Genomic DNA, 23,699 nt, shown 5'->3' with positions numbered 1-23,699 from the left:
TCACAAGCTATGGCAGCTTAGTTACCAACCAGATAAAGCCCGTCCTCCCAATCCCCAGGGCCTGTTCCTCCGTCTGGTGGGTTCCCCGAGAGCTTCCATTCCTGAGCTATTCCGTCCTAGAGCTTTGGCTGCCACGCTTGGAAGCATTCCATAATCGTGGCGTAATAATCGACCCCGCTTTACTGCGAGTTGCTTAGTTATCATCCTCTACTGTCTTGATAAGCCCATGTCCATCATGACGACTGGCTTGGTAAAGAAAAATCCCCTTCCTTATCGAGTCAAGGATTATAGTCTCGGCAGTTCAGCATATGTTTTTGTTTGCATACGGGAAAAGAAGATCGTTGGGGTCTCAGAATAGTCAACAGCAAATCGGAGAAAAGTCTGCATAAGCTTTGTCATACAGTAACGAATTTATCTATCTTTATAGGCTGATTCCTTTCATCGTTCATGTGCTCATTTGCACTCCAGTCGTTTCAAACATCCCATATACATGCTTCAAAAGACTGCTCAAAAGCTTCACAGTCACAGTGCTTATGCCATCTTGACCTTGATGTAGGGCACTTCAACATCCTCCTCAGCAAGATCCTCAGCAACCATCTCAAAAATGACTTCCTTTTGGTGTGAAGGAATAGGCTTCTTTGAGATCGTCTCAACCAGCTGGCTCAGCTTGAGGTCATAACGCTCCTTCAATTTCGAAGGAGGGAAGAATGAAGCGTAGAGGAGGCTGACCCCTGAGCTCAGCATGCTGATGGTCAGACCCTTGGCCTTGAAGGTATCCAAAAGCTCCTTCAAAGTGATGTCCTCAATCTCAAACCGATCCCAAATCTTATCCAACGTAACCTTGCCCTCAGGACCTTGGTATTCCACCTTGGGGCTAGCAATAGGCTCACTGAAGCCAAAGAAAGGCAGAGCCAGGTTGATGAAACCGTTCTTGTACTGCTCTAGATCATCCTTGCCATCGATGATCTTGTACAGCTCAAGCACCACAAGACCGGTAACCAATGCCGTAGTCGTAGCGATGGCGGGAATGATCTTGCCAGCGATGAACTTGGTCTTGTGTCGATCAGCAGGCTCAATCTTGTAGTTCTCTGCTCGGAGGTTGCTGCAAGCAGTGATGAAGTCGATGTGATGATTCGAGTCATCGTCCTTCTCGAAGTCAACAGGGACCAACTGGAACCCAGACAAAGAGCTGGGCGATGGGAGGCTGGTGGTCAACTTCTCGATCTCGTCATTGTCATCGAAGTTGCTCGACTCGGGCTCCTGATCATGAATTAGCACTGGTTGTCAAATCGGATGCAAAAATACTTACCACAGGCTCCTTATCGTCGGCCTGGATCTTCACATTGGAACTGGGTGTAAAGTCGGGAACGATGACATTGTCCAATTCTCGCAGATAGATGGACCTGTCGGTTCCAGGAGACTTGATGTTGTAGTTGAAAGCATGGAGGTTGGCTGCCGCAACAATGAACCCGAAGTGAGAAGGGTTGTTGGGGTCGAACTTGAGCGCATCGGGAGCTCGCTTGGGTCCGGACCAGAAAGGAGTACCAGACGAGGTCTCAGAATCCTTGGGAAAGTTATACAAGAGCTGCTGGATCTTGTTGGAAAACTCAGTCTCAAACAACTGACGAGCCCAGGCAATGCAGTCCTCAAACGTTCGTGGCCTCTCAGTCGTAAGATAGTTCCTAATCGTCTCAAGAGTCTCCTTCTGGTTACCGCCCTGCTTCAAAGAATTCTCAATGAACTGAGGCTGGGTCAAGTACAGGTTGACAGTTTGAGGAGCTTTGACAAAAAGCTTCTCAAACATGTACTCCTTGGCCCAGGCAATAGTGTGATCGATCTTGTTGGGGAAACTTCGGATTGTGCACATAGGGAACTCCTTCTCGGGAGGGTCCTGGGAGGATGAATAAGACTCGGTGAGATGGGGCAGAACGACCTGCGTGTTGCCCTTGGTTCCAAGAGTACCACTCTCGAGAAGAGGCTTCTGGAAGAAGACGCATCGGCGGTCAACGTAGGTTCGAGCTTCAACGTTGTCGAGAGCATTGGTGACACCATCAAGGTTTCGCCAGAAATCCTCGTTGAAAACATTCTCGGTCTCGGGGCTAACGCGTTCCTTGAGTGTTACCATGTGGCCCTCGAGGTCAGGGTTCATTCGCTGAACAGCAAGAGCAGCACGGTCACTCTTCATCTGACCAACATCATCGGCGCGGAACAAAAATTGACGGTTCAGGTTACTCCTCTCGATCGAGTCCATGTCGGTCACCCAGATCTTGCCCTCGGGTCCTGTTCCGAGACCAATCATGGCCCAGTTCTTGAGCATCTCACAACCAATGGCACCAGCGCCAACGAGGAACTGCTTCAGGTTGGCAATCTTGTCCTGGAACTCGGTACCGAATACAGCGATCTGTCCATCATATCGGCTACCGATAGGCTTGCAGAGCTCCGCAGATCGCTTGGTAGATGTTGGCAGGGACTCAAGAGAGTCGAAGTACATCCACTGGTTGATGGGCTGGAACTTGCCAGAAACAGCCTTGAGGACCTCCTGTGCCACAATACCACCAAAGTAGGCAGCCATGGGGTTAAGATCACCCTGGGCTTGGTAGCTCAGCTCCTTCAGAAGCTTCTCATTCAGCTCAATGTCCAGACCCTCCTGCTCGGCAAACTTCTTGGCGGCACCGAGAACAACAATAGCGTCATCATCGTCCATGGGGTTAGGAAGTCGCTTGTGAGTGAGTTGGAAAGCATGGAGTGCCTGGAAACCGAGGTGCAGCTGCTGAGGTCGGTCGAATTTGGCAAAATCCGAGATAAGAAACTCGGGTTCCTTGAGCGCAGTGGTGAAGTCCTTGAAGTTGATGATCTTGGGCATCTTGACCTGTTGGTACATGCCGCCTCGCTTGTATTGACCGAGTCCAGAAACATCACCGATTGAAAAGGTATAAGGGCCCTTCACCGTGATCTTTCGGGGCTCGGCTCCGTTCAGTGCCTCCATTCCTTCCACCTCGGAGAATGTCACGTAATCGCCATCTTCCAGTCCATGTCGAGTTTCGTCAAGCGCAGACACCAAGCCCTCCTCGTCAATGCCTGCCACTATGCCGTTAAGAGGAGTCTCGCCGGTAGGATCGATGCAAGTGAACTTCTCGCCAAAGTCACAGAAAACGGAGCCGAAAAGACCGTATGTGTCGGCAATAACGACGTAGATGCCCTTGCTGTGGCAGTAGTCGCCGATAGCCTTTTGTTGGTGGATAGGCGCATTGGTCAGAACAACAACTTGGTACTTGTCGAACTGCGAAAGTTCACCATCAAGGCCAGGAGACTGGTGAAGCTTAACGGGGGTATAGGCATTGAGCTCGGCGACACGAGGCACAGTGACCTCATCTCTGGGCTTTCCGACATCGCTGGGTGTGAGGAAGAACTGGGACGAGAGGTCCGCAATCTGGACTGGAGCAGGGTCGTAGAGGGTAAGGCTCTTGACACCAGCTAGAGCGATGTTCTTGGCAATTTCCACGCCGAGGCCCTTTAGACCGACGATGAGCACATTAGAAGCGCCCATGCGCTTCATGGCCTCGTGGCCCAGCACATAAAGTTGTCGGCTGTAGAGGGACTCGTCGATTTCGTTGTGTCCGACAACAGACTCATCGACCTGCATTCGGGTCGCAAGGTCGACCTCTGGTTGCTTTTGTTCCTATTGAGACGGACTGTTAGAATCTCCGGGCCCTGTTTGCATGTTCATAGTCTCTCAAACGACACCTGCTTTTCACATGTTCTGATGCTTCAAGCAAGAGTTTGGCAGGCGGCAAGCCGAAATAGGGAGTACAGAGGATCCAGACTTACGGTCATTATTCTTTTATGGGTAGGTGACTCCCCGTTGGAGAGCTTTCGCTTCCCCAGCTTGTCCGTTTCTGAAGAGGTGGTAATGTTGGAAACGCTGCGTCAGTCGTTGCGAGGGCGATCCAACACCAGGCAGAGCTCAACCCCGCCAAAGGGTAGAAGGAGACGGTGAGAGATGAAGAAAGTGGAATGAGTTGTCCGCGAGCGATGTGAATCTTTGTCGCAGACCGTAGAGTCGTAAAATTCGTGTTGTGAGTATGGTCAAATGTGGTTTGTAAGAAGAGAGATTCTGACTTTGAAAGTTGAGTGGAACAAGAGTGCGACATGGAGTGTCCTACGGTGATGAGGTAATGGCTCAAGTCCCCAGGCAGAGCTGTCTTGCCCCACTAACCATAGGTTACTGTCAGCGGGCGCCTCAGCTTTAATAAGCCACCTGGCCTGAGGTATCAATCAGTGCAAGGCATCACTACCTACTGGGTACCTACCTTAGGTGGTAGGTATGCATTTCTTATTGTCAGTTCATGTATACTGCATTTGTTGTAATGAACAAATTTGAGCTGTTTCTATGAATCATTCACCCAACAGCAGCCTATATTGAAGTCTTCGCTCCCTCAAGTACACAAGCTCAGCGTGGCACAGCAGCCCCGCAGCAAGTCAACTGCATGGTCGTTCAAGGTTGCTAGGGTGAAAGCTACTCGTAAGGTGACGCCCCTCTCATGGGTCTAGCACTTGATGGCTACTGATTCTAAGCTTCTGTTGGATTCCATTGACTTGACACGGTTAGTTTCGGGTATATAGAACCCTTACGGACACATCAGCATGACTTTTTAGGGTATTGCAGCGATCTCGACCTTCTTCTTCAGGTACCCTCAGAATCATGCAGGTCCATCATGAGATTTAACGGCGGGGTCGAGGTACGCGGGGCATTTTCACGCATGATGCCATACTAAGAGCTTCATTTACGCCACAAAGAAACATACTTGATTAGCACCTTGGGATGTGGCACTGAGAGGCTTGGTTACATCTCTCAATTTATTGGTGCATTCTTTGTTCACCAAAAACTCATGCCAACAGTGGTCATATCACAGAGGTTCATGTTGGATCTCAATTATTCTTTATTTGACCGTCCCTCGGAAATATGTAGAAGTCGCCATGTTTGGTTCCTCACTCCATACTGCACCCCGATGCCACATGTCTGTAGGGGTATAATGAGCATCAGGTCGATCGTTGTATTCTTTGAGCATTTGCAGCTCATTATAAGCCCGTCAAAGCTTCATAACTCCAAAATCGGTCGAAGGATAACGGTAGATAATTGGGGGGCTTAGTTGATCTTCTGGAGCTCAACCTCGCTGAAGGAGTAGTCAGTAGGCTGTTCATTTATCTAGTAGCCTGCAATCAACTTACAAGAGGAGAGTGGCGTTGGGAGGGATGGCGCCGGGGAAGCCACTGTTATCTGTGTTAGCTGTTTCCTCATAGTATAGCTTGGTCACCAGAGGCATCGTAGCCATTGGCCCGAATTTGAGAGCTTACCGGGCGCCATAGCCGTAGTCACTGCCAGTGATTGTTAGCATTCCGAATATCAGCTAATCTGAGGATGTTGAGATCACTTACGGGGTGATGTCGAGAAGGGCCTTCTCGCCGAGCTGCATTTGGGTAACACCCTCATCCCAGCCTGTTTTGTGTCAGCTTCGTTGTCTTATGCGTTATGGAACCGAAATTGGATAGGGAGACGCACCCTTGATGACCTGGCCAACACCAATGGTAACGACGAAGGCACCGCGGCCGACGGAGCTGTCGAACCTATTGAAGAGAGTTGTCAACTGAGTTCAAGAGCGGAGGGCGTACGAATGAACATACTGGTCACCCTTGTTGTCAGGCTTGGACTCGTCCTTGACCCAGCCGGTGTATTGGATGGTGACCTTTTCGCCAACCTTGGGAGAGGGGCCGCTGCCCTCGGAGATGATGGTCTTCTGAACACCCATTATGGCTTGTGTGAAAGAAAAGTTGCGAGGTTGGGTAAAAAAGGGATTGATTCGAGTGGATGTGCAAGTAACGCGGAAGAGGGATGCAGGAGAGAAAGGGCGCATCTTGAAAAAGAGGAGGCGAGCGTGGAGCTTTATACCTACAGTACCTAAACCTAACAGCTGAGCAAGCAAGCTTTGGGACGAGGCAACTGAAATGCGGTGCTGATGCGGTGCCAGACCCAGGAACAGGAACAATGGGATTGGATTTCTTCTGTTGAGCTCCCCCGTATGATCAATGGCTTCAGAAGCTCGATAAGCTCTTTCAATTGGATCTCAGGGTAGCAAATGGCGGGGCAGTCAGATCGACGGCGGGGCACTGGTAACTGGAATGACGATTGGTACCAATCAGCTTGCCCGAAGGCCCCACTAGGGATGACGATTGGGAGAAGCTCACGGAATCCAAGGAGGTCACGAATAGCTTAAAGATACTTCCATTCATCAGCCTTTTTGTCACCTTGAACGAGTACTTTTGGCTCAATAGGAACCCCTGTTGGTCCCGGAGTTAATGTCACTCATCAATCGGACAAAATACCGCATTAAAGCAGATGTCGTGATTGTTCTTGGCCGATGTAAGAAGGGACTCGGACCCTGAACAACGGCGCCTATCGATGAGAGATGTACCTTGCTTCGGAGGTACACCCGCTATGGCGATATGTGCTGCAAAGAAAGAGTATTTTTCGAAGCCAGTACTTGAAATCCTCACCAACGTCATCCGCGTTGAGCAGTCTAGGCAGTTCGCAGGGATAAAAGATTTAAATAGTAACATTCAAGAAAGGGACGTTGATTAGAAGAGCTTCGATCCAGTGTGGTCTAATGACCTCGCCTTAACTTACTTCAGCCACCAGCTTCCCCAGATCGTCCCTTACCGTAGATGTTGATGGACTAGGTACCTTAGTAGGTAAGGTAGCGCAGCGACCAGCTGCGAGAATCACAGAGCTCTAGGGTAAGGCATATATGATAAGAATGAACTTGTGTGAGCAGAATCCTACGCACCTTTTACATCATTCACTTCTATGATTTCTATGTGATTATGTAGCTACTGTATTAGACTCGCATAATGCTTATGTATGATGTGGGGGATTGAAACCAGGATATCTGTGTCGTTATCAAGTTTGACCTAGGGTGATGACTATGGAGGAAACACTACATATTGCTTTGTGAGATATCGTCCTTCATTATCATTACCTTTACATATCGGTTACACATAGTAAATTCAGAAATTCATATAAGAAAATACTCGGTATTCTCATCAAACATGCCAGTGTTTCTTGATCGTGCCATTTACGCCCCCAAACGCCACAAAATTATCCGAATACTGGTGTTCCATACGGAAACTGATGGATTTATGGGCTCTCGGCGTTGTCGTGGAAGACTACGGCCGCACAGCATATTAAATAATCACAAAGGGCTGAGAATAAAGCTGGCCCGTGAGAAGTATGATCGTCCCGGCTCGAATCAAGGTTCAACAGTTTGTTTGATCTTCAGTGCACGGTTACATATTCGGGTGTGATTCTTCGTAGCTAAGGAGTAGCACATACTTTAACTTGAGTATAAGAGCATGAAGCATCACGGCGCAAAAGAGCGTTGCATTGAAAATCTCCAAAATCAAGAAAACTTGACTTTACTCTCCTTTATGCACAGCAGTACTCGACTTGGGGTAACATCGTCAAAGCTACAGAGTCCAATGATAATGTCGAAATATCTATAAAATGGTACGAGGCTCCGCGACTAACGACGTGAGACATCAGCTTCAACAGAACAATTACCACTCGACACTCCTTTTTCAAACATGACAAACTTCTTCAAAGCAGCGCTGTGCGCTTCCATCGTCTTCCTGGCTGGAGCATCAGCCAAAGTAAATCGCACCAATGCTGTCCTCACTGTTCTGGAACAGCACAAGGACTTGACTGCATTCTATGAACTCTTCAAGTCAACCGGAGATGGCGTTGGAATTCCTGAACCTGCATTCGAGGAGCGTATCAATGACAACAACGTTGGTCTTGACTTTACTATACTCGCTCCTACCAACGAGGCGATTGCTAAGGTCCATGGCCTCACGGAGAAGCTGACCACAGCAACTGGCTATCCTCTTCTGACCGCTCTTCTCCGTACACATATCTTGCCGGGAAAACTCGCTCCACATGATCTATATAATAAGAACATCATCTCGATCGAAGGGTTTTCCATTCATACCGACTCGAAGGGGGGTATCACCACCAACCAAGGCCTGACGAAGACCGAAGTGCGCGCTGGCACACAAGCCAGACTCCTGAAAGACAGGAGAGGCAAACCAATTATTGTTCCCGCTTCGAACGGTGTCGTTTACAAAATCGACAACATTCTTGATCCATTGCTCACCTATTTCGGTGAAGACTCCGCCAGAAATCACCGCTCTCTACCAACCATCAAGCACTCCCCTTCCAAATCAATGAAGGATATATTGGCCGCCGACCCCGAGACTTCTCGCGCCAGAGAACTGCTCTACACTGTTGCGCCATGGTTCCCCAGAGATCGTCTTGACATGTTATTCTCCGGACGTCGTACAAAGGAGAATTCCAAGGTTGTCTACCTCGTCCCTTCGAACGAGGCGCTCAAGTCGTTCGGCAAAGCTGCTGAGGCGCCTGGTAACGCCGATGCGACACGGTTCTTCCTTATGGCAGGTTTCGGGAGAATGGATGGAAAACATATCAAGGGGCGCGCGGGATTTAAGCTTGAGGTTGAAGGGGGGAGGGTTATGAATGCGTCGGTTGAGAAAAGGGAGTGTGGCTCGAATGGTTGTGTATGGAGGATTGGGAGGGTGATTGATTCAGTTTATGATCTCTTTTAATGTTTCACTTATTAATCAGTGCTGGGATCGCTTTCTGTCTATCTGTGTCTGTACTCATGTGATGTGAAATACGCATTGCTTAAGGACAGTCACTGCTGTGGTGAATATCAGGAGTGTATAGCAACGGCTCGACGTTTCATCCACGAAGAAACAATATGTCACAAAGAATGGTACAAACTGTGTCAAACGATATGAGGATAAAAACGATTTCAGTTTAAAGTGCGTGCTTACTATTTGACAATAACCAGCGTTTAGATCAGACCGCGACACAGATGGCACAAAGGCATGATTGAGGTGAGTATGTAGTGAACCTTGTTAGGTTATGTCTTGCCAATGCATGTTTTGGCAAGAAAGATGACCACTTAGTCCATTCAAGCCAGCTTCACGGACGGCCGAGACTTGATTTGGATGCTGATATAAGACACGTGGGGTCTGTGCCGTAGCTGAATAGACAAGTAGCGTAGCTATGTGCGGCTGAATGTATCATTATTGAGAGATATCGTTCACGGAGTTGCCGAATCATAAGAAGATCAAGCCATTGGTCTCCTCGTAGATATATATCCTATATATGTATGCCCGTAGCTACGAGATTAGTAGGTGTCAGTCTTGGATTGGTAATAACAGTAATAACATGCATAAAGCATCAGAAAGCTTAAGAGCAGGCCAATAAAGGGGGCGGAATGACTTCTCATTCGCTATTTCGTAAAATAAGAGTTTCTGAGTTATCGCTAACGCGTTCGGATATTTAAACAACCTTAGTTAGATTGGGCTGACTGGTTCGTATAAAGGTTAATTAGACATGGGTTTGGCAGATTTTGAATGATGGACTTTATATGTACAGCCTTAGAATTGATAGTGGAATGATTAGATGGAGGCTATGTTGTTGTCTAGAACAAGGGCCTGGCCAACATGGGATCCGAGATCCGAGCTTGAGCCTTCAATGAACTAATTATATTAGTAGCACATGTTAGTGTCTTGACTCAAGCTGAGGATTGCATTTCAATGCTGAGAAGCAAATAAACGGCTTGCGTGTAAGTGAAGATTGTTACCAGAAGTGGTAGTAGTTAGATAATGATTGGGGAGAATATATGAAACTCTAGAATGTCGATCATGAACAAGGCAAAATCGAAATTTACGATGCAGATCTCATGATTGAACTAAAAATCTGGTTTGACAGGCGAGCCGCGTTCCGAAGCCATCGCGTAAAGAATTGCTAGGCTGCGCCGAGAAAAGTGATCAGGGTCTCCCCAAAAGCCCCATCCAAGTGGGTGAATCTCAAGGGGTTTCCACGCTGGGCGGCACTCATAGCCGCTACAGCCCAGCCCTTGGCACATCAAATGCCGCTATAGCCGTGAAGTCCTGCATGCATTTCCCTGTACACAACTCGAGGTGACGTCAGAAAATAGCAAATTCAATGGTACTTTTAATGACTTGGCCATGAGAGCTTGCGACGCTCCATGGCGCCAAGAGGTGTTGAGTTATACAGCTGTCGTGGGTAGACCAAGTCTAGCCTTGGCTGTGAAGTTCTCATGCCACTGTAACGAGATTAGGAGAAAGGTACCTTTACCTACTAGCCATTATCATGACCTGGTTGGCATGGCGCTCCAAATATAAGCCACCGTCTGCCGCCATTGTAATAGTTGCAGTTCTAGTTCAGTTCCAGAGCCACGGTTGCGACGGCGCTTATCACACCATCTATCGAGGATAGGACCCTTACGAACCAGCCTCTTTTAACCGTTATTGAACTCAACCCTCCTCCTTCATCGTCATAACAAAACCATCCTTCGGGTACCCGGATGATAGGACATCATATCGTTCAAGTGACGCAGAGTTTTTGGTTACTGTATCGAGCAGTATATCATCCGGCGCAAACTCGTTAGATTGCAATCTTGATCTTTCTTTCGCCTTCTTCAGCAGAAACAAGGGTCTAGTTAGAAAATGAGCGCTCCAATCAGCAGCACCAACGGCGATGGCCAAACCAATGGTCACAGCCACGACGAGACTGCGACACAGAATGGCAATGGAGTATCACAAGAACAGACAAACGGCGCCAACCCACAACAAAACGGACATGAGCATCATCATGACCACGCTATAAAGCGCCCTACAAAGATTGGAACTGGCCTCAAAGACCGTGTGCATCAGATCACAAAAGGACCTCCCGGTGGCTTCGACCCGACCCCTCTTCCCGATGCGCCGCAAGGCTATACCATTAGATTCATCTTCCACGGTGCCTCAAATCTTGCTCCTGGCGACTTTGTTACAGCCTCTTCAGACCCCTTCCTTCATGCGACTCTAAAAGGTACCCAGCCAAAGCGGCATAAGGAGGATCCCGATCTCACCCACCGTACGAAAACCATAAGGAAGACGACCGAGCCAGAATGGGAGGATGAATGGATTGTCGCCAACGTCCCACCAACAGGCTTCACTCTCAAGTGCCGAATGTACGATGAAGATTTCCCTGATCATGATGATAGATTGGGCAATGTCACAGTTAAAGTGCCCAGTATAGGCCCAGACTGGAAAGGCATTCCCGCTCCTGGCCGCGTTTATGAGGCTAAGAAGCGCATGATGAGCAAGCGAGCATACCTCGCCAAAGCCATTACCAGTGTTGTCACCCACAACATTCACATGACACCTCTATTGCGTTTGAGCATGGAGCTTCTGGGACCGTCGGATCCGCCTTATGCGCAAATGTACACTGTTGGACCAACAACATGGGTCAAACATTTCAGTCCTCTGATCGGCCGAATCGCAGGTGTCAAAGTCAACGCTAATGCCGAGGACGATGCCCGAGTGGATGAAGATCAGCAAGTTGACCAAGACGGGAACAAGAAGAGCAAGACACAAAAATACGAGTATGTTTTTTCTAAAAGATTAACATGGTCTATGCTAACACGTTACCAGTTTCCAAGCAAATGAGATGCAGCTTCAGGGGCCAGTGCCTCCTAAGCTGTATCATCGCTTTGTCGAGTTTAGACCTATCATCGCATCGATTTACTCTTCAGCGGGCTTGCGCGGCACAATCCTGAACAAAGCACTGCACAGTCAGCATCGTCGTATCTATAATTTCAATGCATCGACAGAATATGGTGATTTTGATGCGTGCTCATCAGAGGCCTCGGAGCAATTCCTGAAGCTTGTTCACTTCGACGAAGGAGGTCGCACCTTTACCTATGTTCTGACCTTGGACGGCATGTTCAGATTTACAGAGACTGGCAAAGAATTCGGTATCGACATGTTGAGCAAGCACACTATGCATTCGGATGTTGAGACGTATATCGCCTGCTCAGGTGAATTCTTCATTCGACGGCTTAAGAAGCCTCTTGCTTCAGATGATGTACACCCTCATACCAAGACACATCCGCAGGAAGACATCCCTGGAGGCCCACCAAAGGAGCATCCTCCACATGATCCTGCATATTATCAACTGATCATCGACAACGATTCCGGAACATACCGACCGGACAAATCAACTCTGCCCTATCTGAAGGAGTTCCTCGAGAGGAACTTCCCAGGACTGGGTATAATTACGATGCACTGGGAGGACCAGGAGCTGCAGGATATGAAGGAGAACCAGCGTAACGTCAAGAAGAACGAGGGCAGAATGATCAACATGGTCATGAACAGAAGCCAAAGCAGTATCAGCTCAGCCGAGAGTGAGTTGGATGACCGAGAGGAATCTTGGCAGCAGGGACACAAGAGTAAGCGAGAGGCCGCCTATGAAGCTTTGGAAGACCCCCACAAGGTTAAAGATGCGGTCAAGTCGATTGTTCCTGGGTTGAAGTCTGAGAGAGGAGAGAGCTCTAAATGATCGGGTTATGACTAACGGCCGAAACAATGGGTACCTTGATTAGATGGACTTGTCAGTATTGGCGAAAGGTTCCTGTATGGATTTCATATACCACTTTTGCTTTGTTACTATTGCATTCCTTGATACCTTTGTTCTTATGTCTACGTAGTAATATATAGTCTTACTCTAACAGGAGCCTGCTCGCCACCATATATGTATGCCAACCCCCATTAATCACAAGCTTGGTTTCAGTGCTACCCATTGGCTTGAGCAAGTCGCCAGCACTTCGCCTTTCTCATCCTTCATTTCGCCTCTGACCCTTGTCTTTCGCCCGTTAATCTCTTCTGCGACAGCTGTGATGCAGACAACGCTGTCTGTTGGCACAGGCTTGAGATACTTCACATCTATACCACCCGTCACATTATGTGTCTTGAACGCCCTAGCCTCTTTACCCAAAGTCCCATTCAAATCAAAGATGGTACCCATGGACTCATCTAACAACGCCGCGACAATTCCGCCATGAACCATCCCGGGATACCCACTTACACCTTCGCCAACCGATACAAGCACGGCGATCTCAGTGATGTTATGTGTAGGATCCTTGGCGACCTCAAAACTTGGCGCACGAAAGTAACTGATGAGATGCCTTAAGCCACGGGAATTATTGAGTGTGTTCCCAAAAAGTTGGTCATGCGCTTGTGACTTTGGAACGCGACATGAAGGAAGAAAAGGGATTGCATCAGGCGCGCAGATCAAAGAAGCCGTCCAAGGATGAGAAGCAAAGAAGGATAATTCCGTGGCAAACAGATCAGGTGGTGCGTTCTCTGGCACCAGATCAAGTGCAGGGCAGAGGATCGAGTTGTGGAAGGGTGGGAACTCCATTTTGGCTGACGAGAAGGCTTTGATGTTGATGTGTGAGAGGGTCGTGTTTCTTACGGGAGGTCTAGTGATGCGATTTAAGACCCCGGAGTGCGGGGCCGATCGGGAGATGTAGAAGCTCGGTAGTTGAGTGGAGATGGGTCTTAGAAGCTTCGAAACTTGCATCATGTTAGGGTTAGTTAATCAATTGTTGGGATGAGAATGAAAAGAGAGGAAATGCGAGGCCTTTGCCTCTGGTTTATGGAGGTCGATCGACATAAAATCAAGGATGTGGCAGTCATTGTGAAGCCGAGGTACGTATGCAGGCTTGTCCCATTATGGTGATGAAGGCCAAAAGAGGCCACTCCAATTGGATGCTACGTTAATCTGGTTCGTGGTTTTATAGTAGTTTTATATCTGCCATCGCCGTGTTGAAATGATATACACGGGGATTTGTATTGTTCTGTCTTTTTGACCAAAGAAGCTCTGCGGCCAAACTTTTATTCAATGGCCTTTATGGTGGTCGTTTATGTCAGGGCCTCGTTATTGCAGACTGGACGTTCCATTAATAAGAGACTGCAGTGTGGTCTCCTTGGCAACATGCAATAATAGTAATCCCAACATTTAGCTTTACAGCTGATTATTATCAAGCTCTCGTGGATCTGGAGCTGTTTAAGGCTATGATTAAGGTTATATGCGTAATGTTTGTTTAAGTGATCAAGTGTCATATAAGCCTACACAAATAACATAATGAAAAGGACGGCATAATCAATCTGCGCATAACAAATAACAATAGCATTGAAACAGAAAGAAAGAAAGCATCGGCTTTATTCATTTTTTAAACAGTTGTTCACTATCAGAGAAATACTATCTCGTCTCTTATCCCATTCGCTCGTCAAATGATTCAATGTGGAAAGAACTAAGCCACCACCTTCAACCTGCCACTGATGGCAACTGCCAACTCTATCGCAGTCGCCGAGCGCCCCTTCCGTGTGTAAGTCAACCGTGTTGAGCTCACAGCATCTCCTTCCCCTTTTCCTTATACCCCTCTTCTCTTTCCTCGTTTGTGCTTGTTCACTTTCTCTTGCGGAGCGAGCGCTTGGCCTCCTCGTTTCTTCGCATCATCAACTCCAAGGCTTTGGCCTCACCAAACGTCAACATGGAGGGCCATCCGGAGCATCAACGAGGACCGACCTTCTCACCTGAGCACATCGAGATTCTCATCACTATCGAACGAGTCGGAGCAGGATGTTCTATGATCGCTATCATTCTGGTGCTGCTGACCTTTGGCTTTTTCAAGAAACTTAGAACAACTCCTAATTTGTTTCTCATCTTTGCCTCGATCGCGAATGCCGGTGCGAGTGTTGCATCTATGATCGGTTATGATGGTCTCGAAAGGGGTGAGGGATCGCATCTTTGCCAGGCACAGGCTTTCATCTTCGAATGGTATGATAAATGACCCAGGTTATGGTTCCACACTAACCTCGTTCTCCAGGTTCATGCAGTCTGACCCTTGGTGGTCACTTGCCATGGCTATCAATGTGTTTCTCGTGTTCTTTTGCAATGCTGATCCTCGAATGTTTCGTAAATATGCCTGGCTATACTGCCTGATCTGTTTCGGCGGCCCTTTTATCCCAGCAGTTGTTTTGATATCAATCCGCAACTCCCCTGAAGGTCTCATATTTGGAGACGCTACAGTAAGTGGTCTCTAGCCGTTATTCTTTCACTAATGTACTGACAATGTGTAGCTCTGGTGTTGGATCGGGACTGACTGGAGTCTTGTTCGCCTCTACGCCTACTACATCCCAATATGGATATTTTCATTCCTCTCCATCATGATCTACATCGCTGTTGGATACCATGTTTTCCACACTCGAAATCAGATCAGGCATATGGTGATGGATGTTATTGGCAACATCGAGAAGAATGATCATATTCCATATTCGAGTAGTGAGCACAGAGGCTCCTCAGAAGCGGTAGCCTCCCCACCCGATGACAGTGAGGCAGGCCAAGCTGACTTTTGTCCTCAGAATCTCACACCTCGTCAGGAATTTTATGGTACTGCAGTCACAGAAGTTCAGATCACACGTGAAGAGCCGAGGCAAGTAATCCAACAAGAGACTACACTTCCAAGTCCTCCTCTTGCCGCAATGCCTCCGCGCATCCAATCTTGGGCCCTACCTAGTTCTTTCGAGCATATTGAACGTTCGACTTCTAGCAGAGCTCAACGATTCGAGACACTCTGCACATCTGACAGTTCTCGCCAGCCACCATTCTCAGTAATGACTAAACTTCGTGCCGTCAAGTCTAATGCTTCTATGAAGCTCAGACAATTTGATCCAGTCAAGATGGCATACTTGCGCACCAGCTTCATTTTCGGCCTTGCTGTGTTGATCACTTGGATTCCGAGCTCCGCCAACCGGCTGTACAGCCTGACGCACCATGACAGGATCAGCTTTCCCCTCAGTGTCGCCAGTGGCTGTGTGCTTCCCTTGCAAGGTGTTTGGAACGCCGTGATCTATTTCACCACCAGCTGGAAGACCTTCAATGAGGAAATACGTGCTTTAAGGTTCAAATGGTTCGGAGCGCCCGAAGAATGTGCAAATGGCGTCCGTCTCAACAGCCGGCTTGGTTCAAGCAAGGGCAGCTATCGAAACACCTTTGAGCGAACTCGACAACTACGCGCCTACTCGGTTGAGGATACAGAGAAACCGGTTTCGACATGATTTATTTTATATGCAAGAAAAGCTATATGGATGGAGTCAAAATGGTGATGTTTCACACATTTGTCTGAAGCAAGCACAAATGTTACATAACTTGTCATGTCTTTACAATTCGCCGTCGTAGGCATGGATCACCGGGGTGTTAAAATGGGGTACAAGCGTGGATCGAATCAGCTGCGATGTATCATTAATTCAAAATGCCTTATGACTTAAAATATTTTTTGGCCGTGATGTTTCTGCAGGCAGACACCCTTCAAGCATCATATATGGCCTCGCCCTCAGCAGCATCCACGTTCTCTCGCACAACTCTCTCGACAGCAGCTGGAATATCCTCGTCACCGTCGAGGAGATCATACCAGCCGTTCTTGACACCATCGGCAGCGAGAAGATGTGAGGCAACCTCAGCAACAGCCTCACGGCTAACACCGTTCTTAGCGATGCTCTTGGTTTTGCCAAACTCAACTTTGGTGGCTGGGTCATCAGTCAGAGTTCCAGGTCTCAGATCGATGCCAACGAGAGTAGGACTCTTCTTGGAGACCTTGTAGAGGGTCTCATCGGCTTCGATCTTGGCCTTGTAGTAGTTTGCCAATACACCGTTGTTGACCTTTTCATTATACTCATCCCACTCGCCAGCAGGCCACCATGAAGCACCAGATCGACGAGAAGCTAGGTATGAGATAAGAAGGAACTTGGTGATGGTAGGTACAGACGCTGCGGCATTGATGAAGTGAACGGCGGCATCTCGGTCCACCTTGAAAGTCTGAGACGGGTCAGTAAATGAGCTGATTTGAAGAGGATGGGGCTGGTTCATACTCTTTCTGCGCCACCTTTACCCCCGGCACCTGTATCTCATCAGTATTGGTGCAAGAGTGATTCTCGTATGTTATCATACCAGCACTCCAAGCAATATAGTCGGGCTTGACTTCATTCAAGATACTCAAGGCCTTATCCTGGGATGTGACGTCCTCAATGCTACGTACCAGGACATTGAGTTTACCGGGGAGGCCGGCACCAAGTTTTTCGATGGCAGGGGTCTGTTCAGAAGTTCGGATGACACTGGTCACAGTCCACGAGCGCTTGAGGAGGAGAGGAGTGAGAAGCTGGGCGATTTTGCCGTGGCCGCCAAGAAGGAGAACGTGATGAGAAGCCATTGTGTATAAGGTAAGTGAGGATGGGTCAGTTGGGTCAAAGGGAGCTTGAATTTGTCGATCAGAGTTAGTGGATATTTAAAAAGATTAGATACTGGTCAGATAATCTGGTTGGAGTTGGAGCTTGAGTATTTATCTACTTTGAAGCTACAGGATGGAACTGACGATTCTACGAGGTAGGTATGACGACATTCGCAACAAAGCGGGGCAATGAACCATTACTAATTCTGAAAAGATAACGGCATTTGATATTATGGACCTTGGGATTGACGAGATTCGAATGATTTTCCTCGCCATCAAGGTGATTTTTGTATCATACTGACACCAAGTTCCCTAGTTATGCTGGGGGTTGTGATGCCAGGGTGACGGTGTTAGTGGTGGTTGTTAGACTCGGAGTTTAGCTGGGGTTGATGACATGCATAACCAGCATAAACACCTAATATCTTTCTATTCGTCTTACAAATATCACGAACTCATGTTGATTCAGACGAAAAGTTCAAATTCTCTTTGGCCCCAAAGCAAAACCTCGATTCTTAACTCTCATGTTGGACATAGTATACTGTTATGCCGCTTACACCAGAAACCAACACCAAATTCTGAGATGAGACAACTCAAGCTACCTACTTAGCAACACAGGCAATCTCTATGTGAAGATCTGAGGTTTTAGAGGCAGCCAGATCGCTCAAGCAAAGTAAATGTTATTCTCATCCAATAATTCCCATCCAATAATTCCTTGTCCATTCTTTAAATAAATATGAATTCGCAATCTGATGCATTTCACGAGCACAAGCGCTTAGGTAAGCCACATACGACTTGGAAGATCTCGGGAGTTGCGGAGCTTGATCGACTAAACCGCTTACAGTGTGCTCAACCATTGGATGCTTTTTCTCACTGAATGCTGTATATCACCCCCAAGATTGTGTTTGCCCGCTGACGGTCAGTCGTGAAGGGGTGGTGTTCTTACATTCATGAGTCTTATATGAAGGCCTGCTGTTCTCTCAATTTGCTTATCCTACATCAGTCCCCTCCTCCTAGCTTTCTTGCTACAAATCGCTCAACCCTGTTTACCCTTGCTCATCGTACAAGTGAGCCTTGGACAGGGATTGTATAGGAGTCATTGGGGTCTTATATGAATATCTCCAGGTACTTATCCGGTGTGAGAAAAATGGCCAAGACGGTTTGTATTGTTGGTGAGTCACGTCTTATTATCTCTAACACCTTCGCTGAGTATCGTAGGCGCTGGTCCTTCGGGACTTGTCGCAGCCAAAACGCTGCTACACAACACTGCCCCTGGCGAATTCAAAGTCACCATATTTGATGCCCAGAAGGATATTGGAGGACTGTGGCCTACGTCAAAGACGGACAATGGTAGACAGGTCCACCCATTTATGTGGGCGAACCAGAGCAGGCATACAATGCAGTTTAGTGAACTTGCATGGGAAGACAGTGACCCTCAACTCCCACAGGGGTGGATGGTTGGAAAGTATCTTCACAGATATCTCGAGCGGTTCCTTAAGAGCAACAAGGATTTTGAACTCAAGCTTGGTACACGAGTTGAGAGTGCAGAGCGGCCAGAGGGATCATCCAATGGTTGGGTTGTCAACATCAAGTCAGGTGCTGGAACTGAATCAAAGAAGTTTGACTATCTTCTTGTTGCCTCTGGTTTCTTTGGGAAGCCTATTATACCTGAGAGTCTTGAGAAGCAGACAGCTATCCCTGTTGTCCACAGCAGCCATTACAGAGATGTGAAGAGCCTTCTGGGCGAAGGCAGACCTGGTGGTGGGAAGATCCTCGTAGTTGGTGGACAGATGTCTGGGGTCGAGATCGCTGGAACCATTGGCGCTCATCTTTCTTCCGAGGCCAACTCACCCGATCCATCGAGAATTACCGATATCGACAAGTACAGCATTCATCATGTCATCCAACGCCCGATATGGGTATTCCCTCTCTATACCAGCCCCAAGCCTGCAGAAGTCGCGGCGCCATTTCTCCCTCTCGACTTTTCTTCGTACAACCTCAACAACCGCCCTCGACCCCTGACCAACACACAAGGACACATCCCCGAAGCAACAGCAAAGGTGGTCCACAGCGTCTACAAAGGCGTTCTTGGCTCTGATCAATCGGAATATTCCCCACTGCTCAAAATCGATGGCACAAATGATGATAAGCAGCCATATTTGGCTGTCAGCGAATGGTACACTGATTTTGTTCGATCTGGAATGATTTCTTTATCGAAAGGCAAAGTCGAAAGCCTCGAAGGATCTACGGCAACACTATCCGACGGCACAAAGATTGAGGACATTGCAGCAGTGGTGGTTGCGACAGGTTTTGATGCTTCACCTTGCATAAACTACCTTCCTGGAGACGTCTTGAAAGCGCTTCATTTCTCACCAAAACACATTGATCAGCCTGTCGCCCTGGCTTTCCATGGAACTTACCACCCTGAAGTTCCGGATCTAGGCTTTGTGGGATTTTATAGATCTCCTTACTGGGGTGTGATGCAGATGCAGGCTCGGTTTGTGGCTGCGCTGTGGTCTGACAATGTATTCCCTGGTCGTGAATCTGAGAGCTTCAAGACCAAGCTTCGCGATGACATCTCGATTCAGCGAACACTCGAATTGCGAGATGATCCCCGAGTATCGCAGTTCCCAATGGGCGACTACCCTTATCTGGTGAATGAAATTGCAGAGGCACTTGAGTTGAAGATTCGCGAGCCCCTTGAGCCTCCAGTTCCCAGCTTACCGCATAACAATCTGCCGTTGGACATGCTCACACCAGCGAGGTACTCAAACACTACGGACGACCAGGATTCAAAGGATGCTGCGACGAAGTCACTTGAGCAGACGCACAAAGATGCAACTGATGGTCTGACGACGTCGAGATTCGTGGCCCACGCTGTTTTTCGAAGTCTTCTCGGTACATGGAAACTCGAGCGAGATCTTGTCAGCAAACTGCCCTCACATCCGAGCGGACACTTTAGTGGGACCGCGCAGTTCCTCCTCCGCGAGAAGACGAACGATGGGTTGCGATGTGCGGGCAACCCTAGCGAGGACTCCCCTAGCGATGATGAGCTGGGCATGGAGTATCTCTATATCGAAGAGGGAGAGTTCAAGACCGAACAAGGGTTCGGCTTCAAGGCCACACGTCGTTACGTCTGGAGATATGATGAGCTCAAGGATGTGCTGAGCGTGTGGTTCGCTAAACCAGAAGATTTAAAGCGTGCAGACTATCTTTTCCACGAGATCGAGTTCACAGAACCTACGCGTAAGGGATGGAAAGCCAAGGCAGGACATTTGTGTATTGACGACTACTACGATGTCAAGTACAACTTTGCCTTCCAAGCCGTCAACCTGAAGGAGTGGGGCATCGAGTACACGGTAAAGGGGCCGAAGAAGGATTATACCATCAGTGGCACCTACAAGCGTTAGAGAAAAGACCAAAGAAAGAATGAGGAATCCAAAATACTCAGTTCCCCAATGGCATGGTATTGGTTGTTGTGAGATCTCCGCGGACAGGCAAGACAGGGATACGGACCGGGCCGATGTCTTGATGGATTGCTCCACACGCCGTGACAAGATGCATGATACATACATACATAGCATTTAACCTTAGATGTGATCTACTCGGGTAATGTGAGATGCATGCGGGTATCGTGGAGGATCCGACCGGCTGGGTCTTGTTGGCCTAAATATGATCAGATCATCCGTAACTGCATGATGCATTTCAACTGTAGCACTCAACTACTGATTTACGAAGATATCTCACCTCCAAGACTATACAATGCCCAAAAGTGCCAATGTATTGTGAATTGTTGCGTCATAGCGATGTGAGATCTGATACTGTTATATTTTCCGGGCAGAAATAAATAGAGTAAAACGAGTTCACTAGTCGTTTGAAGGAGAGTGGTAATCAGGCTAACAGGTATTGTGTTCTGGATCGTACTTGAACTCTTTCTTCTTAATAAGCGGCATACTTGGATATCATTAATGAGGACCCTTGATAGAGGTATCAAATATAGGATTAGGTTCCAACGCAGGAGAGGATAACCCAGGGCATATCAGGCCATGGTTGAGATGCAACATAGCCTTGAACACGAAGTGTCAACAGTCAATACCTTGTCGATGACTCACGCATTGCCCATGGTATCAATGAAACCTCCAAATGAGGCCATAAATAAGATGCTGCAACGCTCACCGAATTGCATAAGCGTCCAGCGGTCACCGTTGATATGTCACCGAAGCTGACCTTGCGTATATCCTTGTCCGTTTCAAGCCCAGCAGGGGCCTCTGTGATCCTATCAAGATGTATCTTATAAATTACAACTTTCGATTGTTGAAATCAGACCATAAAGAAGGGACGATTGGGGCTCTGCGTGCCTTGCATGTCAGACAACAAATAGCCCCATCCATCCGGGGCCGGGGGTCATTAACCCGGATCCCCGGGACACGGACACCGAAAGATTCCGGGGACATTTTGGAGGCAGAAGAGCCTCGGTTGATTTGGCGAGCGTGGGGTGCATATGAACAAATTATACTGAATTTACGGAGTATTTTGCAGGACGGAGTAAGCTATTGAGATGATTCATTTCCACGCCTATACTTGTTCGGCGTTGGTATTGGCGTAGGAATGTGTCTCTTGAGAAACAACAACAAGGACAGCTGAAAACGAGTGTTAGTGAAAAGCTTAATCATACGTTGAAGCCCAACTCAATCTTCAGCCTCAAAAGATAATAATAATAACAACAATTGCCTCCTTTCCTGCAACAGTTGGTTAGACACACATGCTTGGCGTCCAAACTATGGATATTGGTATGGTCTGATTTTCCAAGGCACATGCTGACGGCACCGCTGTAATTGGAGATGGTTGATCGGTGTATGTATGTGCTGAAGCTGGATAGAGTTACTGGATGTGACCTCCTTTTTTTCCATCCTCGTGTAGGGGCTGTGCTTAGTGGGTTCATACAATGATTGAGTCTAAATTATAGAAAATACCTAGAGGAATAATCGCAGGGTATTTGGTGCATTTTAGTGAGTGTATATATACTTCAAGTTGAAGCTCCCCGTTTCTGGTGGAGAATGCCCAGAAACGTCCATATTTACCTTCCAAGCTTCAAAAACCCCGCGCAATTGGATCAAGGAAAGAGCTTAGCTGTCGAGCAGTCGCACAAAACATCCATACTTGCTAACCCATTTATTTCTTCCTCTTCAATCCCCTTTATAAGTCTTTTATCCCTTACATCTCCATCTTCATCTCTTCATCTCTTCACCCTCTTCTTCCTCTTCCTCAACTTCCAATCCGACCCATCCTTATCTTATCACCATGAAGCTCGCCGTATTCAGCACAAAACCCTACGATAAAAAGTACTTGTCGTCAGTCCTCGGCGCCAAGCACGCAGAGTCTGGCATCGAGCTCATCTTTCACGAATTCGCTCTTAACGAAGACACCGTCTCCCTCGTCGATGGAGCCGATGCCATTTGCGTCTTCGTCAACGATGTCGTCAACGACAATGTCATCTCCGCCCTGTCAGAATTTGGCGTAAAGGCTATTTTGCTGCGATGCGCAGGCTTCAATAATGTTGACCTCGATGCTGCCCAGCGTCTCCGCATCATGGTCGCCAATGTCCCCTCCTATTCTCCCGAGGCTGTTGCCGAGTTTGCTGTTGCTCTGATCCAGACCCTCAACCGAAAGACCCATCGCGCTTACAACCGTGTTCGCGAGGGTAACTTTGCTCTCGATGGCCTTCTCGGAAAGACTCTCTATGGCAAGACTGTCGGCATTGTCGGTGTTGGCAAAATTGGTCTTGCTACTGCGCGCATCATGAAGGGCTTCGGCTGCAGACTCCTCGCATATGATCCCTTCCCTTCACCAGCCTTTGAGGAGTATGGTGAGTACAAGTCTCTCGAAGACCTTCTCCCTCAGTGCGATATTGTCAGTCTTCATTGTCCTCTCATGGAGCAAACGCGGCACATCATCAACCGCAACACTATTTCTCTGATGAAAGAGGGTGCCATGCTGGTCAATACCTCACGAGGTGGCCTGCTCGACACCGAATCTGTCATCCATGCGCTCAAGACAAATCATATCGGCGGCCTTGCGCTCGATGTGTACGAGGCTGAAGGTGAACTCTTCTACAACGACCACTCGTCGACAATCATTCAAGATGATAAGCTCATGCGTCTCATGACGTTCCCCAATGTGGTTGTTTGTGGTCACCAAGCCTTCTTCACCGAGGAGGCTCTCACCGAGATTGCCGAGTGCACCCTTAGCAACCTCGAGGAGTGGATAGAGACCAAGACAAGCAAGAACTCTCTCACCAAAGACCTCAAGTTGCGACGCCGTGAATCACTACCCGTCCGCGCCATCTAAAGGGGTCCCATTCTCTGCTTTTCTGCTCTGTTCTTTGTTTTCGCGGCGTTTAGGGGAGGGAGTGTCGATGATCCACTGGAAATAACGACCCTTTGCTCCTATCCTTGTTTAGGCAAAACTTCACACCTCTAGTGG

General features: G+C 48.0%; 9 protein-coding genes across 9 annotated transcripts; 5 read left to right on the top strand and 4 right to left on the bottom strand.

The window, feature by feature from the left end:
• Positions 1 to 531: 531 nt before the first annotated feature.
• FPRO_02687 (putative ubiquitin-protein ligase (E1-like (ubiquitin-activating) enzym)) lies at positions 532 to 3,834 on the bottom strand (the record flags this gene model as incomplete). The annotated part of the gene is made up of 3 exons (XM_031227185.1): positions 532 to 1,260; positions 1,310 to 3,679; positions 3,829 to 3,834. 3 exons carry the CDS (start codon positions 3,832 to 3,834, stop codon positions 532 to 534), a joined length of 3,105 nt encoding a protein of 1,034 aa, XP_031077646.1.
• A 1,312-nt stretch (positions 3,835 to 5,146) lies between these two features.
• On the bottom strand, positions 5,147 to 5,807 carry FPRO_02688 (putative peptidylprolyl isomerase (FK506-binding protein homolog); the record flags this gene model as incomplete). The annotated part of the gene is made up of 6 exons (XM_031227183.1): positions 5,147 to 5,174; positions 5,230 to 5,271; positions 5,356 to 5,376; positions 5,437 to 5,497; positions 5,561 to 5,625; positions 5,683 to 5,807. 6 exons carry the CDS (start codon positions 5,805 to 5,807, stop codon positions 5,147 to 5,149), a joined length of 342 nt encoding a protein of 113 aa, XP_031077645.1.
• Positions 5,808 to 7,638: 1,831 nt separating this feature from the next.
• On the top strand, positions 7,639 to 8,676 carry FPRO_02689 (uncharacterized protein; the record flags this gene model as incomplete). The annotated part of the gene is made up of 1 exon (XM_031227182.1): positions 7,639 to 8,676. The coding sequence occupies one exon, from the start codon at positions 7,639 to 7,641 to the stop codon at positions 8,674 to 8,676; it is 1,038 nt and encodes a 345-aa protein (XP_031077644.1).
• A 1,938-nt stretch (positions 8,677 to 10,614) lies between these two features.
• Positions 10,615 to 12,490, top strand: FPRO_02690 (uncharacterized protein; the record flags this gene model as incomplete). The annotated part of the gene is made up of 2 exons (XM_031227181.1): positions 10,615 to 11,534; positions 11,584 to 12,490. The coding sequence occupies 2 exons, from the start codon at positions 10,615 to 10,617 to the stop codon at positions 12,488 to 12,490; spliced, it is 1,827 nt and encodes a 608-aa protein (XP_031077643.1).
• A 213-nt stretch (positions 12,491 to 12,703) lies between these two features.
• Positions 12,704 to 13,351, bottom strand: FPRO_02691 (uncharacterized protein; the record flags this gene model as incomplete). The annotated part of the gene is made up of 1 exon (XM_031227180.1): positions 12,704 to 13,351. The coding sequence occupies one exon, from the start codon at positions 13,349 to 13,351 to the stop codon at positions 12,704 to 12,706; it is 648 nt and encodes a 215-aa protein (XP_031077642.1).
• Positions 13,352 to 14,486: 1,135 nt separating this feature from the next.
• On the top strand, positions 14,487 to 16,053 carry FPRO_02692 (uncharacterized protein; the record flags this gene model as incomplete). The annotated part of the gene is made up of 3 exons (XM_031227179.1): positions 14,487 to 14,773; positions 14,823 to 15,024; positions 15,076 to 16,053. The coding sequence occupies 3 exons, from the start codon at positions 14,487 to 14,489 to the stop codon at positions 16,051 to 16,053; spliced, it is 1,467 nt and encodes a 488-aa protein (XP_031077641.1).
• Positions 16,054 to 16,303: 250 nt separating this feature from the next.
• FPRO_02693 (uncharacterized protein) lies at positions 16,304 to 17,201 on the bottom strand (the record flags this gene model as incomplete). Its single annotated transcript, XM_031227178.1, has 3 exons — positions 16,304 to 16,810; positions 16,864 to 16,892; positions 16,943 to 17,201. 3 exons carry the CDS (start codon positions 17,199 to 17,201, stop codon positions 16,304 to 16,306), a joined length of 795 nt encoding a protein of 264 aa, XP_031077640.1.
• Positions 17,202 to 18,363: 1,162 nt separating this feature from the next.
• Positions 18,364 to 20,626, top strand: FPRO_02694 (uncharacterized protein; the record flags this gene model as incomplete). Its single annotated transcript, XM_031227177.1, has 2 exons — positions 18,364 to 18,388; positions 18,435 to 20,626. The coding sequence occupies 2 exons, from the start codon at positions 18,364 to 18,366 to the stop codon at positions 20,624 to 20,626; spliced, it is 2,217 nt and encodes a 738-aa protein (XP_031077639.1).
• Positions 20,627 to 22,517: 1,891 nt separating this feature from the next.
• On the top strand, positions 22,518 to 23,564 carry FPRO_02695 (uncharacterized protein; the record flags this gene model as incomplete). The annotated part of the gene is made up of 1 exon (XM_031227176.1): positions 22,518 to 23,564. One exon carries the CDS (start codon positions 22,518 to 22,520, stop codon positions 23,562 to 23,564), a length of 1,047 nt encoding a protein of 348 aa, XP_031077638.1.
• Positions 23,565 to 23,699: the final 135 nt, after the last annotated feature.

This window comes from Fusarium proliferatum (assembly GCF_900067095.1).
Source record: "Fusarium proliferatum ET1 genome assembly, contig: FPRO_scaffold002, whole genome shotgun sequence".
NCBI classification, from domain to species: Eukaryota; Fungi; Ascomycota; class Sordariomycetes; order Hypocreales; family Nectriaceae; genus Fusarium; species Fusarium proliferatum.
This window is presented reverse-complemented; position numbering and strand designations above follow the sequence as displayed.